Source organism: Labeo rohita, chromosome 20 (genome assembly GCF_022985175.1).
Source record: "Labeo rohita strain BAU-BD-2019 chromosome 20, IGBB_LRoh.1.0, whole genome shotgun sequence".
In the NCBI taxonomy this organism is placed as follows: Eukaryota; Metazoa; Chordata; class Actinopteri; order Cypriniformes; family Cyprinidae; genus Labeo; species Labeo rohita.
In genome coordinates this window covers 14951363-14971103 of record NC_066888.1, presented here as the reverse complement: position 1 = coordinate 14971103, position 19741 = coordinate 14951363, and the positions used below count along the sequence as shown (strand labels likewise).

The following is a 19741-nucleotide window of genomic DNA, read 5'->3' as shown; positions in this document are numbered from 1 at the left end:
TAGTCTTACAGACAGACATTTATATGCACAAAACCAGCTATAAATAACAAAACAGAAACTATTTGTGTCACCATGTAGCACATTATAAGAAAATAAATCCAGATTGTTTTATATAAAGCATCCAGAAGAGTGAAATTTAAGCTACTTACATCACTCCTAATCCATGTGCTTGCCTAGGGTTATTCCTCCGCTGTTTAAAGCTTCAAATCTAGATAACGTCTCGCTCTTGGAAAAGATATGAGTTGTTTTAAAAACATCCTCTAAAGCATGTAAACTGAACACGCACACAATGGGAAGACTAGAAGTAAATATTTCATAATTTCACATGACATTTTTGTTATACACTTCAAATTAAACAATGCTGAGGTAAAGAACAAATACGCTGTCTAAACCTTGTAATTAGTGTTGTTATTTTAATCTTTGATCATCTACAAGGCTTACATTTTCCCACCAGTCAGTCTTTTTGTTTGAATTTCAAACAATTGTTTCCATCTAAGGTTGTTTATTCAGATAAATCTGTATATCTTGCACTGTAGACACAGATTACTGACAATTCTACATTGGATAATTTCTACATCTGCAATAGATAAAATGTTCTGGAACATTTTCCATTCCACCAGTTCATTTTCTGTGCTTGACAATTGTGTTCTGCTGTGTTATTTGTGTACGCGTGAACGCATTCGGACTTATTTTAGACTAATGGGAGTATCGGTGCAGTTATCATTTCTCTCTGGGTGTGTAATGGCTATTTTAAGTAGTGTTGTGTATTCTTCTATGTTCCTCTCTTGGCCCGCATGTGTGCTTGTGTCGGGGCGCAGATGAGTCGCCCCCATGACTCGCTCCTACAGCTGCCAGAGGGGAACGTCTGTTTAGCGCTCACGCTAATCTTCGGGAATGACTCATAGTAGCCAGTAAATAGCAAGTCGATATCTGCTGGTGTCAATCAGGACAATAGCCATCAAGCAAACAACTGAAAAGTATTTAAAAGCATATGAAGTTCACTAAAAATGAATATTCTGTCTCATGTTGTTCTGATACTGTATGGTTTTCTTCTTCTGCTGATCCTGTAACCAAACTGTTTTGGTGCTGATTAACATTTCTCAAAATATCTTTTATGTCCCACAGAAGAAAGTCCAACAGGTTTGAAGGTTTGAATTTTAGAATTAGACACTTCACCTTTAACTGTCAAGCTGCCCACAATAATCCTATATAACCCATCTGCAAACAATGCAATTCCCAGAGTGCCTGAGACTGTGAGAATGTGTCATAGATAGTGTGTGTCTCTTTTCTCCCGAACACTATCTATACTATCTCATATGCCAAACATCTCTGTCCACTGTCCAGACATAAAGACCTTTAAGCTCTTGACCAGACCATCAGTTAAGACTAACTTTCCATCCTGTCAGCACCCAAGTGTACTACTCAGTCATACACTTAAATAGTTGTTTAGTAATGTTGTTTTGAAATCCAGTGAATTTTGAGGAAAATAACGAAATGTACTATCTTTCGAGATCTGCTAATATCAGTCACATTTTTGGAATAACATGAGGGTGAGTAAATTGATTTTCTTTTATGGGTGAACTATTTCTAACTAAATCTTTTCTGTTTTACATCAGGCCTCTTTAAAAATAGTCTTTTTATCTATGAATGTAAACTCCCACTCTGTATTTCCAAACCAGCATCTGGTTCATAATTTCTAAATGACTCGTTTCTCTAGTCTTAAACCGCTTTTGCTTCTCTCTTTCACTTTTTCTCTCTTTCTCCGGTCTTCCAGTAAGATTTTTTTATTGAGATGGCCTGTTCTGGAGTCTCTCTTCCATATTTGGAAAGCCGCTCTATTCCCAGTGGGTCACTTTAACACCACTAACCAATACAACGCCGGGCCTTCGATTCCCCAGCCAATCCCGCATCCCCCCCCCGGTTTCCTTATAAGGACTGCACATAGTCGATAGTGTTTGTCTTCACTCCGGACTTCTTGGCCACACTGTGCTGCTCAATCATGCTAAAGTAAACTGGCTGAATTGGTCAAAAACAAAGCTAATGTTTTTACTCTGCAAGTTAACTATGATCAATTTGTTAGCCTTTTTCACGCTGGGGTCATTAAAATGTGTATTTTTATATTAGAATCACATTTAAGTATCAGCAATACCTACTTTCAGGCCAGGAATGAATAGTTCTGTTTTGAAAGGATGTATTAAATTGATCAAAAGTGACACTAAAGAAGCGTATAATGTTACAAAAGATTTATATCTCAAATAAATGCTGTTCTTTTGAATTATTTTTTATTCACCAGCGTATACAGAAAAAATCAGGAACACAGTTTCCACAAAAGTATTAAGCAGCATAATTATTTTCTACATCGATAACTATAAGAAATGTTTTTTGAGCACCAACTCAGCAAATTAGAATGCTTTCTGAAGGCTCATGTGAGACTGAAGATTGAAATAAAGCTTTGCTGAATTATCACAGAAATAAATTATACTTTAAATACAATGACGTTCAAAAGTTTGGGATCTCTATGCTCAGCATTTATTTGATCAAAAATACAGCAAAAAACAGTAATATTGCGAAAAGTTATTACAACATAAAATAATGGTTTCTATTTTAATATACTTTATAATATAATTTATTCCTGTGATGCAAAGCTGAATTTTCATCAGCCATTACTCCAGTCTTAAGTGTGACATGATCCTTCAGAAATCATTCTAATATGCGGATTTATTATTAGAATTATCAATGTTGGCAACAGTTGTGCTGGCAAATATTTTTTGGAACCTGTGATACTTTTTTCAGGATTTTTTGCTAAATAAAAAGTTAAAAAGAACAGCATTTTCTTCTAAATATACATCCTTTCTAACAATATAAGTCTTTGCCCATCACCTTTTATAAGTTTAACACATCCTTAATAAAAAAAAAATTAATTTCTTTAAAAAAAAAAAAAAGAACCTGACTGAAAAAAAATAAGTTATAGAAAAGATTTCTATTTTAAATAAATGCTGTTCTTTTTCATTTCTTATTTATCAAAGAATTCTAATATATATATATATATATATATATATATACATATATATATATATGTATATATATATATATATATATATATCACAGGTTCCAAAATATATTAAGTAGCACAACTGTTTCCAACATTGATAATAAATCAGCATATTAGAAAATGTAGCTTTGCTCACTGGAATAAATTAGGTTTTAATGTATATTAAAATGGAAAAATGTTATTTTACATTGTAATAATATTTCACATTTTTCCTGTATTTTTGATCAAATAAATGCATCTTTATAAGAGACTTCTTTAAAAAAGCATTAAAAATCTTGCTGTTCACAAACTTTTGAACAACAGTGTATATTAAACAAAATTAATTAATAAGCAAATAAATTAATAATATTTCAAAATATACTGTATTTTTTATTAAATAAATACAGCCTTCATGAGCATAAGAGACTTCTTTCTAAAAACAATAAAAAATCTTACAACCTTAAACTTTTGAACGGCATTGTACCTACTTTCAGACTACTTACCAATTACCTCCCTTGCCAATTAGCAATTATCTACAGTATTTTTATAAGCCTCAATCGTATCATATATAAATAAACACAAAATAAAAGTCACAGTCCACAGTGGAAACTCTGAGTTAATTTCTAAAACTGAGGCTCACGAGTCTGAAAAGAAAAACTATTTGTGCATTTTATCCACGAGAGGTGCAAGAATAATAGGAAAATGTTTGGCGGGCTGTATCACTCAACAAAATCTGTCTGCAATAAACCATTTTTTGTAGCGTTTAAATTGAATTTTCCTGTAGAATGCGTCTTCTATATGCTTGTTTTCTTTTGGATGTGCTTCTAAACCACACGCAACGCCTGTGCAAGAAAATGATTGTTAATACACCATTTGGGTCTTTACGAGCAACACCTCATAAACAAACCAGCTTTGAGAAACAGCGCTGAGTCACACGCCAGAAATGCAACCGGCTGACCAGCACGCAGCGGATTTAACCGTAATGCTGGCCATGGTTTTAGCAGTACACCGTGACCTCAGTGCTAAAGCTTTATCTGTGTTCACTAGCGTGACGATTTGAGCTGAAAAACCGACTGGAGAACCTGACTGAAATGGTAAAATACAGAGCAACTAAGTTAGGTTTTTCAAGCTATTAGACCTCCTCACTGGAGCTAAATTGATCCGAATAAAACAGACATACTGCCACAATAACCACATCAGCACTGTAAAATCAAGCACGACATCTGAAACTAAAAACCCCATGAGTTTGAGAGAAAGCTGGTGTGGTTGCGGTCAAGTATAACAGAGCTCACTGAAATGCAACCAGATTGTTTGAGAACAGGCCTCAGTTTGCTGCAGTTGTCTCTAGTGTCCATGACAACAACCCCGCTGTGGCTCACGGAGGTTTGTGGCAGGCGGTGCGGTATGGCAGCAATGCAGTCGGCACGAAGATAGCAATACAAGCACTTCAGCGAGGATTAAAGACTTCCTTTCTCATCTGTTATCCTCTCTGTCTCGCTCTTTATCACGGTCTCTCTTTCTCTCATCTACTTTTGCCACCATGGCGATCCACTAATCCAGAATAAACAAAAACCTCACTGTTTCGGTGAGTAACTGGTTAAATATAAACACATAATGAATAAGGAGGGAAATTATTGCAGCATTTACTTCAAAGAGACTTCATATGAGACATTTTATGTCTGTCTGGCTCACAGACATCTGATGAAGTAGGGTGTGGAATTCTGGCTCATCAGGTCATGACCCCTGAGCCAATATGGTGCATTTATACATCACAGGCTGGTCCTTTTGTCAAGGGAAGTGAAGGATTATTGTCTGTCTGGCTGACTTTGGTGTGGCTCTGACAGGAGACGACACCTTTTACTTCCTGGAAGTATGTAAACGGGCTTGCTGTACCGCTCACCTCTTCATACATCGCTAAAACACTGATACAAAAAATAAAACTTGCAAAAAATGATTCACTGTCATTGATGTTTGATCTGAAAGCTCATAAGAGTAACATGGCGTAAGAGTAATATATCTTATATTTCTCAAATCTCAAAACCACCTCACAATAGAATTGTATATACAACAGTTCTTTTTGGTTCTTGAATCTGATTGGCTAAGAGGAGTGTGATATTCTAGTGATACTGGAACTCCAACAGTTTCACCGTTTGTATCACTCCGTTAGCGATTTGGAAAACTACACGGAATGTAGTTTTAAAAGTTTTTTAGGCAAAAATGTACTTGTTAGACTTCAAATATGTGGTTGGTTAAGATTTTTACTTTGACAATGTATATATGAAGAGTTCAGATGCAAAACCAGCTAAAAGCTATCTTGGTCAGAATTGAGACAATGATACTGAGTGAATGCTCCTGACACATAGTATACGTCCATCAAATACTTTTACTTTAAACTCACTAAATTCCAGCCTCAGCCCAATCAGAAGTACCAGTACTTACATAGAAAACTATACAAAGTAGCCAGAAAGAAATGCTCATTTTAAAGAAATACATCAGATGGATTTAGAGGATATATATATATATATATACAATATCTCACAAATATAAGTACACCCCTCACATTTCAGCAATCATTTTAGTATATCTTCTCAGGGGACAATACTATGGAAATGAAACTAGGATATATTTTAGAGTAGTCAATGTGCAGCTTGTATAGCAGTGTATATACTGTCCCCTAAAAATAACTCCACATACAGCCATTATTATCAAAACAGCTGGCAACAAAAGTGAGTACACCCTAAGTGAACTTGTCAAAACTGTGTCCAAAGTGTCAGTATTTTGTGTCAAACCATTGTTATCTAGCATTGCCTTAATCATTCTGCGCATGGAATTCACCAGAGCCGCACACGTTATTGCTGGGATCCTCTTCAAATCCTCTATGACATCATGGAGCTGCTTGATGTTAGACACATGGTGCTTCTCCACCTTCCACAACTGGGGCCAGTTGCATAAACTTAGCCTCAATGTTAAGACAGTGTCTTAACTATTAGTCTGACTAACTAGCAGTTAACCAAAGGATAATCATTATTATTTTTTGGATTCAGCTTAGAATAATTTACATTTTTCTGTAACTGTTTTTAAATAAATTATTACCAGTCTTAAAGAAAAAATAGCTGACTAACTTTTTAAGACTAGTCTAAACCTTTTATGCAACTGGCCCCCTGTTTGCAGGCTTTCTTGTAAGTCAGCTTTAGAAGAGGCTTCCTTCTGCTCCTTCTGTTCTTCTGAACTTACTATTCATCAAAGAAACCTTAAAAATTTTACTCAGCTGTTTTCATCAAAATTTTTGAAGGATTTATAAAGAATCATGTGACTGAAGTAATGAAAATCAGCTTTGAAATCACAGGAATAACTTACATTTTAAAGTATATTCAAATAAAAACAACTATTTTAAATAGTAAAAATATTTAAAAATTTTACTGTTTTTGCTGTACTTTTGTTCAAATAAATGCAGGCTTGGTGAGCAGAAGAGACTTCTTTAAAAAACATTTTAAATCTTACTGTTCAAAAACTTTTGACTGGTGGTGCAAATAAGTTAATCAAAGTTGTCCTAAGACAAGAACAGGTATTGTTTTGGTTTTAGGACAACTTTGATGAAAGGTTTTGATCCACTTCAAATGTTGACTACTATATATATGAAAAGCAGTAATATTATTAGAATTTAAAACAAATTCAAATAGAAAACAGTTATTTTAAAATGTAATTTAATCCTGGGATGGCAAAGCTAAATTTTCAGAAGCAATTACTTGAGTCCTCAGAATCACATCATCGTTGTCTACTAATTAGAATCATCAAATCTGCATAATATTTAAAAAAAATATTTTTTTAAATATATTTTTTCAGTATTTTCTTTTTCAGCATTCTTTGATGAATAGAAGGTTTAACAGTTTTATTTGAAACAATTTTTTCAATATGACAAAAGTGTGATTTTTGATCAATTTAATATGTCCTTGTTGAATAAAGTATTAATTTCTTTGGATTCAAATAAATAATAATGATAAAAGAAACCTTGTAATATATAAAGCTGGGATTTAAGCCAGAGTCCCCTTGCACGCTAACCAGTTTTCCTTCGGTCATGTCTTATCTCGCCTAGTGGTATATAGCCTTTGCCAACTGGTATCAGAACACTTTAGGTGCTTCCTTACTCCTCAAAAATTTTCAGATATTATGTGTGGTAGTATCGTATAACCACTACCATGCTGATGCCAAGAACAGAATCCAAAACCAAACAGACAGTACATTTACAAAAACATATCCTGTGTTCTCATGAAGGAAGAATTAACAATAATTTGATCCACTGAAAAAAAGCTTCAAACACAGGATTTTCAGAAAGCCCTCACACTCACACAAACCTACAGCATAAATATATATTACAATCCAGCTTTAATTCAAAGGGGCTTTTTGAAACGTCTCACTATGTTAGCACGCACATTCATCAACCTGTACAGCTGATATCAGACACCACCTGCTGTGTTTCTTTAATTCATCATAAGCACAAAAATACATACTGAAAATGTACATACGTGACAGCACGTATACCCTAAAGCATAATGCAGACAGTCTTCTCGCTTTCTGTCTCTGTGTTTCTTTACAAGCTCCAGGTGTTATCATTTCAGTGTGGTATGGACTTTACACACTGTGAAGCATGTTCCCATAAAACCCCTGTGATTTCAGCCCACCAAGCTCGTAAATCAGAGGTGCACACAACCATCTCTCGCTTACACAGATGCTCCTCTGAATATAAAACCTCGGCTCTAACAGGGATTTAGCTGTTCAGATAAATGTCACAAATTGAGTAATGTGCCTTCATTATAAGCTTAATTTTTATAATGCCTCAGAATTGACCCACAAAGCGTTTCCTCTGGGCTGGCTGCAGGTGGACGCCCACCAAACACTCTGTTGCTTCACACTTTCCTCTGTTTCTGTCTATCTCTCTGTCCTTTCCTGTGCTGAATGACATTGGGCCCTGTCTATATCACAAGGGCCCTCCTGCTGTCACCAAAGTATGCCAAAACACACTGCCCAGTTTCCTGTATGGCGTGTATCGCTGCAGGGTGTAGCGTCAGAGCCAGGGAGAGTGAACAAGGGATCAAGTGTGAAGTGATTTGAACATGTTCATCAAACTGAAACAGTGCAAAGGTGTTAAATGATGAAGGATGTTCACTCAACACTTGGTTAGAACAATGAACAAGCACATCTAATGCTCCACCAATCGAAATTAGTTCCAATCATTTGTATGATGTATGCATTGAATGTTTTAAAGTTCACTTCCACAACAAAAATGTCATCCAAGATGTTCATGTCTTTCTTTCTTCATTCGTAAAGAAATTATGTTTTTTGAGGAGAACATTTCAGGAACTTCCACTAAACTCGCAGTTTAAATGCAGCTTCAAATGGCTTTAAATGATCCCACCAGAGGAAGAAGGTTCATATCTAGTGAAACGATTGGTTATTTTCTAAAAATATTGAAAATTTATATACTTCTTAACCTCAAATGCTCGTCTTGTCTAGCTGGGATCATTTAGATCCCTTTGGAGCTGCATTTAAACTGCATTTTGAAAGTTCAAACTTGCGGGCAGCATAGAAGTCCACTATAGACCATTTCGTCAGATGTAAACATACTGGTCCCAATACACTTCCTGTTTCTTTTTTTTTAACTTTACACAAACATCACAAAAAATACAACCAACATAATTTGACTGGATGAAAATGTTACATTAGCACCTTTAAGATGTATTTGTATATGTGAAATAAAATAAAAAATAAAAAACAAAAAAACAGGAAGTGCTTCTGGACCAGTGTTGTTTACATCTAGTGAAATGGTCTATATGGAGAGAAATGTTTTCCTCAAAAAACATAATTTTTTTACGACTGAAGAAAGAAAGACATGAACATCTTGGATGACAAGGGGGTGAGTAAATTATCTGCACATTTTTGTTCTGGAAGTGAACTTCTCCTTTAAAACTGTTAAATTTGGGTGAAAGTTCATGTTTTCAAATTATGAAAAATTAACAAATGGTTCACCCATAATGACAATTCTGTCATCATATTACCTCATGTTGTTCCAAACCTGCTGACTTTATTTCTTTTGTGGAACAAAAACAAAACTTTTTTTTTTTCTTCTATGCAATTACAACAAATGTGGACTATGGCTGTGCCCACAGAATCAACAATAGTCAAAAGATATCTTTGACGATATCAAGACTAATATTATTATTATTATAATCATTATTATTATTATTATGAGGCTAATATTAATATTTAATTAATATTAGGACTTAATTGTTCGATCATATTCCCATTTACGCGTTTTTACAGTGTAGAGCGCGTTATGACCAATCACACACGATTCCGTTGAGTTTATAAACCAATCATTGGCCAATCAGAGGCGTTCAGATGAGTCATCACAGAAATACCAGAGATTTGTTGTTGAGTGACAGTACTCTGCTTTATCGTAAATTCTTTCATCATAAACAGCGAAGTGTAGAAGTGTGATGTAAATATAAGAGATGTATTAATCGTACAGTGTAGATAGCGTGATAGAGTGTGTTTTAAAGCACATATATTCGCACTAGAAGTCACTGATGATGTTCTTTGTGTAAATGTTCTTTGCTCGTTTTCTAGCTGCTGTTTGAATAACTGAGGAAATCTAAGCAGTGTTATTAGTAACTTGCAATGTTTTTATTAAAGTGTTGTCATCTTAAATACAAATTCAGTCATGTTAAAAATATTTTATGACATGACATCCATGCAACTTGACTAAAAAGATGCTAACATTAGGCTGCTTTTGGCCTTACCCTGGAGGTGGTTCACTCTCTGGCTATGAAACTAAGCAAGTAAATAATTAAAAAATAGCATGATAATATCGTGTATCAGCGATCTCACAGGCTGATCACAGGAGGATATGACTAAGGAGCATATTTCCCAACAATAATGTGGACTGGAGCTTTCCAGTTTAAAAAAAGATGCCTCTTGTGTGCTATAATATAAACCTTTGAAATCATACAATAACTTTAAATGACAAACAGACTGAATTTAATCACTATCATCTTTGTTCCTAAATGATAACATTTTTGTGAACTGAATAAACTAATTTATTGAAAAAAATAGACTCAAAAGAATAATTTGTTCATGAATCAAACATTGTTGCTAAAGTTGTTTCAAAAATGTACCTTTTGTGTTGGACGGAGGAAATGAAGTCAGTTTGGAACGACATGAGGGTGAGGTAACTATGACAAACTGTTAATTTTAAGGTAAACTGTTCAAGGTGGATTAGATACATGATGGGTGAAAAGGCTGGGAAAAGAACAACATATTTGCAAGCAAGCAATCGCTCCAAAACAAAGACTTTAGTAGGAAGCACCAGACTGAGTTTATTTTATACGACATGCATCGTATCAAAACAATACTGTTGTGCCAGCAAAAGCCCAAGGCCCATCGTTGAAACACGAAACATGAGACCATGTGAAGTTTATCACCCTTTTACTAGTTTACCCTGAAGAACATGACCAGAGCTGCAAACTCATACTTTCCACTCGTCCTCTAATTGCTTTAAGGCAATTCGGCAAACAACATAATCACAGATGTAATTGATAAATCACCGTAACGCTGAAATAAAGTTGAACTACAGGAGAATTCAGATCACAGGGGACCTGTAAAGATAAATGTCAGAAGCTACAACGTGACCTTAAATTCCCACTCCATCATTTTATTCAAAGCACTCATGTGAACAGCAAGTTATGGGAACATTCAGAGGAAATCAGCTGGAATGTGTAAACGGGATCGGAGGGTCAGAAGGCATGGTTCAGGTCTGGTTGTACCTGGAGGATGCAGAGAGACGATAACCTGCCACACAGCATGCAGAAATGACCCCTGGGTAATTGTACAATTATGAAATTCCTGTTTTTACAACCCAAACGACAAGGTGAAGTGACTGTGTGGTGTTTTTTTTCGATGGGGGAGGTGGTTCTCACTACCTGCTCCCTGTTGTGTTGTTTCTAACGGTTGATTTGTGACGTACAGTGGAAAATCTTTTGGGGAAGCAGCTTTTTTATGGCAATAAATTGCAGAAGCTCAAGCAAAGACAGTGTTTTGCCAAACGGCATGCCATTTAAACCTCAACTTGGACTTTATCCATGACAGGAAACAATTTTCCTTTCATAGCTATTACATGCCCGTCAAACCCACGCACATATGCGTTATTCACACTCAGGTTGCATCAACCTATTCTTTGTTTTACCTTTCATTTGAGAGGTCGTCTGCTTGCTCATTTGATCTGGAATCACAGAACGAATGGGGAAATGTATGGAGAAAAGTCACGGATAAAACCACAAGGACTAGCACATGCCCAGTATAGCATGTAGACAAAGCTTTCGATTTACATGATTTATTGTGTATACACTAACTAGAATGCACACAATTGACTTCCCAATATCCACCCACTAAATACACACATGCTACTTTTCCAGGGTTGGAAAGAAGGAATGGCACCTGAATCGAACGGAGATCTGTCAATAACCACAGAGACAAACAGCTTGAATAGTCTTTTCAAACAAGAGCCTAATGTCACATTCACACACACAAACTTCAATGCCACGCATAATCCAGACAAGATTACAGAGCTAAAGTACATTTATATCTAAGACCGGCTCTGCCTAGAGTCAACAGAGTCCCTCCCTCTGAGACACTTTTGCTTTTATGTTGCTGCAATTCACATGTTTATGAATCTGCAGTTTTATCCTTTGATTGCAGCCAGAATGAAAGCTCATATAACAGTTGTTTACTTTTCTGTAGACCAAAACTGTTGATTAAAATGTTAAATGTTACGTTGCTTTGGGTGCAATGCCATCCACTAGTGTACAACATTACAACTAGACCTCACTTTGCTAAACAGTGTGCAATAATAGGTAACAGTTTATATTAAGGTCCACTTTATATAGGGTTTATAAAGGTTTAGCAATGCAGTATACACTACCATTTTGAACAGTAAGAGTTTTAATGTTTTTTTAAAGTCTCTTCTGTTCACCAAGCCTGCATTTATTTGATCCAAAAGTACAGCAAAAACAGTACAATTTAGAATTATTTTTACTATTTAAAATAACTGTTTTCTATTTGAATATATTTTCAAATATAATTTATTCCTGTGATTAAAGCTAAATTTTAGCATCATTACTCCAGTCGTCAGTGTCACATGATCCTTCAGAAATCAATCTAATATGCTAATTTGCTGTTCAATAAACATTTATTATTATTATTATGATCAATATTTAAAACAGTTGAGTATTTTTTTAGGATTCTTTGATGAATAGAAAGATACAAAGATCAGCATTTATCTGAAATAAAAATATTTGTATTTTTATATGCTTGATTTTTTTTTGGGGGGGGTGATAGAAATTAATACTTTTATTTAGCAAGAATGTTTTAAATTGATGATGATAAAGACATTAATAATGTTACAAAAGATTTCCATTTTAGATAAATTCTGGTCTTCTGAACTTTCCATTCATGATTTCTGAAGGATCATGTGACTGGAGTAATGATGCTAAAAATTCAGCTTTGACATCACAGGAATAAATTACATTTTAAAATATATTCAGTCAGAAAACATATTTTAAATAGTTAAAATATTTAAATATTTAGCTGTTTTTGCTGTACTTTGGATCAAATAAATGCAGGCTTGGTGAGCATTAGAGACTTCTTTAAAAACATTAAAAATCTTACTGTTCAAAAACTTTTGACTGGTAATGTACATTGTTGATAAGCAGTTATAACTGCATGAAAAAGGTGATTTAATGCAATACCTGCCAAATAGTGAGTTATTTTTAACTCACATGTTATGAATGCATAATAAATATATTTGTTCATACTTATTATTTTACTCGAAACCAGATTCCTGATTAATTTCATGATGCACCAAAAATAGGTTATTATAGCGAGACTGACGGGTGGTTTTCTCATTTATATCTCATGACTCATGTCATTTTTATGTTGCTTATCCAAAGCTATACAGCAATTTAAAAAAAAATAACATCTTTTGTTTATGAAGATGAAAATATCATATAATATTTATTTTGGGGGGGAAATATTATCAATATTACCTGTGAACTTTTTTGTAGGCTGAACCATTTATTCGTGAATTATACATGTTAGTTACTTGGTTACTTGTAAAAATGAAATTTAATGTACAGTGGACACCTGTGAACCATTTAATAATGAGTTGCATTAAAAAGTGGCTTATGCAAGTAAACTCACATTAAACACTTAAGAAAAAACTCCACCAAAAGCAACATAGTAATAAAAAATAATATGAGTCATGAGATATAAATGAGAAAACCACCACTTCAACACCCTGCAGTCTCTCTGTAATAGTCTATTTTTTGGTGCATCATGAAATAAATCAGGAAACTGGTTTTGAGTAAAACAGTAAGTATGAATCAACAGGTTTATTAAGTATTTATAACATGTGAGTTAAAAATAGCTCACTACTTGGCAGGTATTACACTAAAATCACTCCTTTTTTCATGCATTTATAACTGCTTATCAATTATTTATGCATTTGTAAATGAGTTATTAGTCATTTATGAACACCTTTATAAACCTTTTACAAAAGGAATGTAAAGTGTTACCCAATAATATTTTTTTGCAAAATATATATTTAGTTTTATTTAGAATATACTATGCTGTAAATATGAATCTTTAAGTAAATAGACTAATGTAAGTCCACAGTTATCGGAAATAACTAAAAAATTGGCTTGTGGTTTGGTGAGTCTGAACAATTCACTAAGTGAGTCTGATTCAAACCACTTATGCCAGGTACACACTTTGTCACTCAAATGAACAAGCACAGATTTTGCCTCCGGTTTCAGCTATTTGTTGGCACTGAAAATTAGGGCTAAAATCATGCAGTCTGTACCTGGCATTTATACAGAACATGTTGTTTGTGCCTGAGTTTGTGGCTGTTTTGTGAATCTTTTGCACTGATTCATTAAAAAGAATCGTAAGAGTCATTTGTTCGCAAATCGAACCCCAAGGCTTGTTCAAGAAACACTAGCGCACACTTGAACGAGATGAAATCTGACAAACTCAAATCTGAATCTTTTCCTGGCTTTATTAGACTTTTTTTATAATTGTCGATTGTCAATTGGAGCTCTTAGGACCAGTATATTTTGGAGGGTCACTGGAACTAATCGCAGGCATGTAGGTACTGGCTTGCCCTACATGTTAATGTCGTGCCCTTGGGCAATGTACTTAACCTTATCTTGACCCTAAACTTAAGGATGCAGTCTTTAAAAACTGGAACAGTTCTAGTTAGAGTCAAATTGCACCTACTGAGTAATCTACCGCCAGCTACCTTCAGGCATTGAACAGTACACCTAAATCCACAGTCGGATCAGTGCTGACGCAAAACATATCACTACAACCGATGATAAACGATAGTGTAGTATCAGATACATCCAATACAAAAGCAAATTATCCTTTTGAAATCCAGCTGGCGTCAAAGAACAACTGCTAACACGTATGCAAGCACGCATACCACACACTATCACACAGTGATTTATGGCACGCAGCAATGCTCGGCCTCTGACATGGTGATAAAGGGACGGAATGCATTTGTTCTCTAAGTGGGGCTTTCCCATTACACCACCTACTGACATACGCAGGCATCTGGGGGTAGTACTGTACATCACCACAGAAACATGGGTAAATGTCACCCCTTTAGACTGATCACAGTCTGTTTTGGTCCAATTTACCTGAAAAACACTGTACATTTGAAATCTGTAAAAAGTAAATGCTTGCACTAGCATATGGATGGAGTCAAAGCTAAAAGCCACAAACTCTTGATTTAATGGCTTCATAAATACTGCAGTACTCACAGTTTAGGTTTGGGTTTGGTGGGAAGAGGTGGAGCCTTAACCGCTGAAGGCGATGGAGGTGGAGCCACTGTTTCCTTCACACTTGAAGGTGATGGTAGACTCTCATCTGGTGGCTTGTTCAAGGCCTGACCATTTTGTAGAGGTCTGTCAGGAACACTTTCCTGAGGCTCTTTATCTGTGGAGACCTGAACAGGCATCTCAGTGACGCTGGGCCAGATGTCCAGCTCATTGATCTGGAAGGCCTCGGCGCTCGGCGGGGTTTTGGGCGGGACTTCTAACAGACTAATCTCAGTCGGCGGAGGAAGTGGAGGCGGAGGCGGGAACGTTTGGTTGTCTTCAAACACGTTGTCATCCTCGGATACGCCATTGCTGGGTGACTCTTCAGCAACTAGAGATAACAGAAGACATACAGTTCATTGTAGTGTGAGAACAGATTTCTTTTCCTATTAATTGCATGATGCAGATGGCCCACGTCACAATACACTTCAGTGGAATAAAGAAGGAAATAGTGGGTCTGTGAGTAACCTGGGAAATGAGTTCATAGTTTCATCATTGCAAAAGTATCACTTTTTATGAAACGCAGAAAACACACCTAAAGTTGAAGAATGCTACACATAATCCTAGATAAATGGTTAATCCACAGCTAAAACTTAATCCAAACCTTTATCAGACATGAAATCTGGCTGAGATTGCCTCAGATTTACTTAAACGACTCTGCAGTAAACTCAAGGCTTAAGGACTCCTAAAAATATAAGTACACCCACTCCATCATGCAATATAAACATTCATTCCTCTTCTGTCTTCTGCCATGTGACACACACAGCTATCAGCACATGCTGTGTCCTCTCTCCTCAACCACACTCTGATCCTGGAGTGTTGTGGATAGGATGTGGCTGGTTGGCCTCATGCAACTGACATGTTTCAAGATGTACCACAGTGAGCCCCATAAAATGTCATCAGAAGATCACAGATGGAGTTTCTATGCCTTTTTTGGAAAGGGTGATTTAGTTTTTTGTTGCTGCTTTGTAAATAAAGTCATTACGATTCCTGTGTTGCATCAGTTGTATTTACTACTTAGTGTGAGAGAATGCTGTAATGCTGTGTTTAATTTTGTTGTTTTCAGAGATTTATCCCTTGGCCTTCTTTCAACTCATGTCATATTACACTCAAACAAAAGAATACTGGATTCAGGCCATAAACAGAAGCCATTCATTTTGTCTAAAACGGTTTATGTGAACGTCAATACAAGATATATTTTTTGAAAGTCTTTATTTTAAAATAAATCTTTCCTCACTATATAAATTCTAAAAAAAAATTATACACATATATATATATATATATATATATATATATATATATAAAACTGTTATACATTATAGATTATTAATACATTTATTCAGTTAGAATTCATTAAACCAATCACTGTTCTTTTGAACCCAGAAAAACACGGGGGGTGAAAACTTTTGGAATTTGAAGATCAGGATACATTTAACTTATTTTGTCTTCTGGGAAACACGTAAATATCTTCTGTAGCCTCTGAAGGGCAGTACTAAATTAAAGAAATATGATGTTTAGGCAAAGAAAAAAAAAAAATTACACATTTTTATTCTGATCAAAAGTTTACACCTTCTGAAGCATCAGTGAGCATTTGAACCTTCTGTAATAGTTGCATATGAGTCCCTCAGTTGTCCTCAGTGTGAAAATATGGATCTCAAAATCATACAGTCATTGTTGGAAAGGATTCAAATACACAAAAATGCAGAATAACCAAGAATTTGTGGGACCTGGGCTGCCATTTTGGAAAAAAATGGTGTTTCTTTTTTATCTATACGCCAAAGATACCTAGCTCTATCTTCCTTTAGAGCGTAATAACAAATGGAAGCGGAAATATGATCATATAACTCCTATTTTAATATCCCTACACTGGTTTCCTGTCATGTATAGGACTGATTTACAAATTTTATTATTTGTCTATAAAGTCCTAAATAACCTGGCACTTCAATACTTGACTGATTTATTGCTTCTGTATACCCCTTCTAGAAACTTGACATCTTGTGCCTACTCACAGTTCCTAAAGTTAAACTTAAAAATTGTTAAACTAAATTTTATTGTGTTTGAATGTGCTCTATAAATAAGCATTAATTAATTGATTGATATATATTAAACTGTTTAATCATTGAATTTTCAACAAGAACATGTATCTTCAAATTGAAACATCCTTTTGCCCCAGTATATCACCAGGCTACTTAAATATTTACATTACCATGAACTTTGATCTCAGATATAGTTATTGTAGATAGTGTACACACACACCTGGGGTAACAGTAAGTTGTGCAGTGCTGTTAACTGAGCCGTATTGGTTGGTTGCAGTGCAGCAGAACAGACCTCCGTCTTCAGGGAACGCTTCTGCAATCACCAATGTACAGATTTCCTCTGCAAAATCAATCACAGGAGTCGTCAATTACAGAGTCATCACAAGCAAAACCAGATTAGAACCGGCCAGTTTTACAACATAATCTATTGGTGCAATGGAGCATGCAACACTGCTTTTTCCAGAGACATGAGAATTTCATAAATATTTCCTGTAATGAGGAAGGGATGTAGAAAGGTGACAGACGATTAGACAGACAGGTGTGGTGAATCTAGACATGTAATTGACGGTTACAGAGGTGATTCAACAGCAAAGGGAAGTCTACCGCCTCAGACAGAGGCTGTCTCTCATTCCTTTTCCATGTTTCCTACAAGGTGATTCAGTAAATTATGAACGTCAATTCAGTCACTAGCAAGAACCTTGACTATTAAATGCTGAGACAGTGATGACTCAATTACCCGCAACATCATTACAAATTACGAGGCTCATATTAAAATGTAGGAGGTATTTGTCAACAAATGTTTTTTTATTTATCTTTAATTTGTTTATCATGCATATTAGTTGAACAAAATCATTATATGTATAACTAGCAAGTAAACTGAGACACACCCAAAGATAGAGGTGAGAGCTATTACCCTAAAAGTGAGAAGGTGAGCCATACGCATGTACAGCTGAGTGAAAGTATGTGACTCATAAGAGGTGTTGACGTGCATATCCAGTCATATCAAGTCCATACTGCATATTGCATGGTGATGACGTCACGAATGTTGGGCTTACAGAGAATTATTATCTTGATAATCCAAAAGTATACATGTATCTGGAGGAAAGTGTTTTTATGAATAGGAGGGGTGGAAGCAGGAATTAAAAACTCACCGGGTTCTGCTGCTGATCTTGGCTCTGATGAAAAAAGGGATATGGGAATTAAGAGAGAAACACAAACAACATAACAAATCACTAGTTATCAGTCTACCAAGAAACCAAACATAGTTTCTTAAATAGCTCAGTTACTCCAAAAAGAAAAATTCTGTCAATGTTTATTTATTTTGTTCCCTTAAACACAAGAAAAAAATTAAAGAATATGGTGTTTCATATGTCATACAAGGTTAAGTAAATTATGAAAAAAAAATCAATTTCTAGGTGAACTCTTCATTTAAAGGTGCATTCAGTAGTTTGGTGCTAATTTAAAAACTTTTACACATTAAGAAATTAATTGTGTTTTTATGAGTCATCTGAATGGTGTACACTCACATGAGTAAAAGCTAAACTAAAAACTAGCTATTGTTCCACCCATGCAAAATTTTGGTTATCGCATACAAAAAATAAGATAAAAAACGCTTTACGAAAATGTAAATACAAACATAAATTCCTAAAATGTGTATAAAAACTTTTAACAAATAAATTCCCTGATGCAAGGAAAAAAAGCTTGACTTTGCCTCACCAAATTTCTGGATAACTGGACTAACCAGCTAACCACTTTAGTCATTCTGAAATATCTGAGCGAAAGTGTGTCATCAAAGTGATTTGGTATAATTACCTCCCAGAACTATCTCTCACGATTATGATCTGACACATCAGGTATCCACTAATTTAAGTAAGTAATTTATTATGTGGAAAGAAAGAGCTACAGTACCTGTAGCTACATCCATTTTTATTAATAATACTCTGTGTCAGTTTCCCAGGAAATTATGTTGTAGTCCTTGTAAAGCAATATTCAATACAGTATTGTGTTCAGAGTTTATCACACCACAGAAAAATGTGTTATTAACCACCCAGCCAAATTCGAATGATAAAAAAGGCCAGTTAAATAAGTTATCAAAATCTTTGAAAAAAAAAAATTATTCTGCTCTTAAACACTGGGGGCGTGTCTACTGACTGCGCTGAAACCACGCCCACTTGTGGGAAAGCCAATGCCTCTCTCAACTTTTAAATACAAATATCTTTAAATAAGGAGTCTGAGCTATTTTCAAAATTTTTAAGTCACTGAAATGCATAAAACACATACACAACATTTGTTCACAAGACCTTTGAGAACTGAACGTGGTAAACTAGTGTTTTTGCTACAACATGATGTTGAAAATCATCCTGCTCACTCATTTACATAAAACAATTTATTGATTTAACCTTTGTTAGACATGTTTTGTGTTAGAAAGGCCGTGTGCGAGATCGTGACAATGTCCATAATTATTTAGTGATTCACACCTGAGAGACAAAGGGCCTCCTATAATGAGCCATCAAATTGAATTTCTGCTTTATTAGCAAATATTCCACCTTTTGGCATTGGACAAATGCTTGTTTTTGCAAATGCCTGAAAAGTGACATACTGTAATATGGCGATTGTCATGGTTTGTTTACATCTGTCAGTAGGGCTGTCACTAACTATTATTTTGGTAATTGAGTAATCTGTCAATTATTCTGCTGATTAATCGAGTAATTGTATAATTATAATAATTTTTTTGTAACAATAAA

General features: G+C 35.1%; 1 protein-coding gene across 5 annotated transcripts in view; it reads right to left on the bottom strand.

Moving 5' to 3' along the window:
- palld (palladin, cytoskeletal associated protein) overlaps window positions 1-19741 on the bottom strand; it is a 107879-nt gene that overhangs the window by 33560 nt on the left and 54578 nt on the right. For 4 of the 5 annotated variants that reach the window (XM_051138300.1, XM_051138302.1, XM_051138303.1 and 1 more), the window contains 4 exons: window positions 18149-18172; window positions 17218-17337; window positions 14905-15292; window positions 11271-11306 (listed from right to left, as the gene is read on the bottom strand). In XM_051138300.1, coding sequence (XP_050994257.1) covers window positions 11271-11306; window positions 14905-15292; window positions 17218-17337; window positions 18149-18172 — 568 coding nt within the window. The remainder of the gene's footprint in view (window positions 1-11270; window positions 11307-14904; window positions 15293-17217; window positions 17338-18148; window positions 18173-19741) is intronic. The other variant, XM_051138301.1, reaches the window with a different exon arrangement.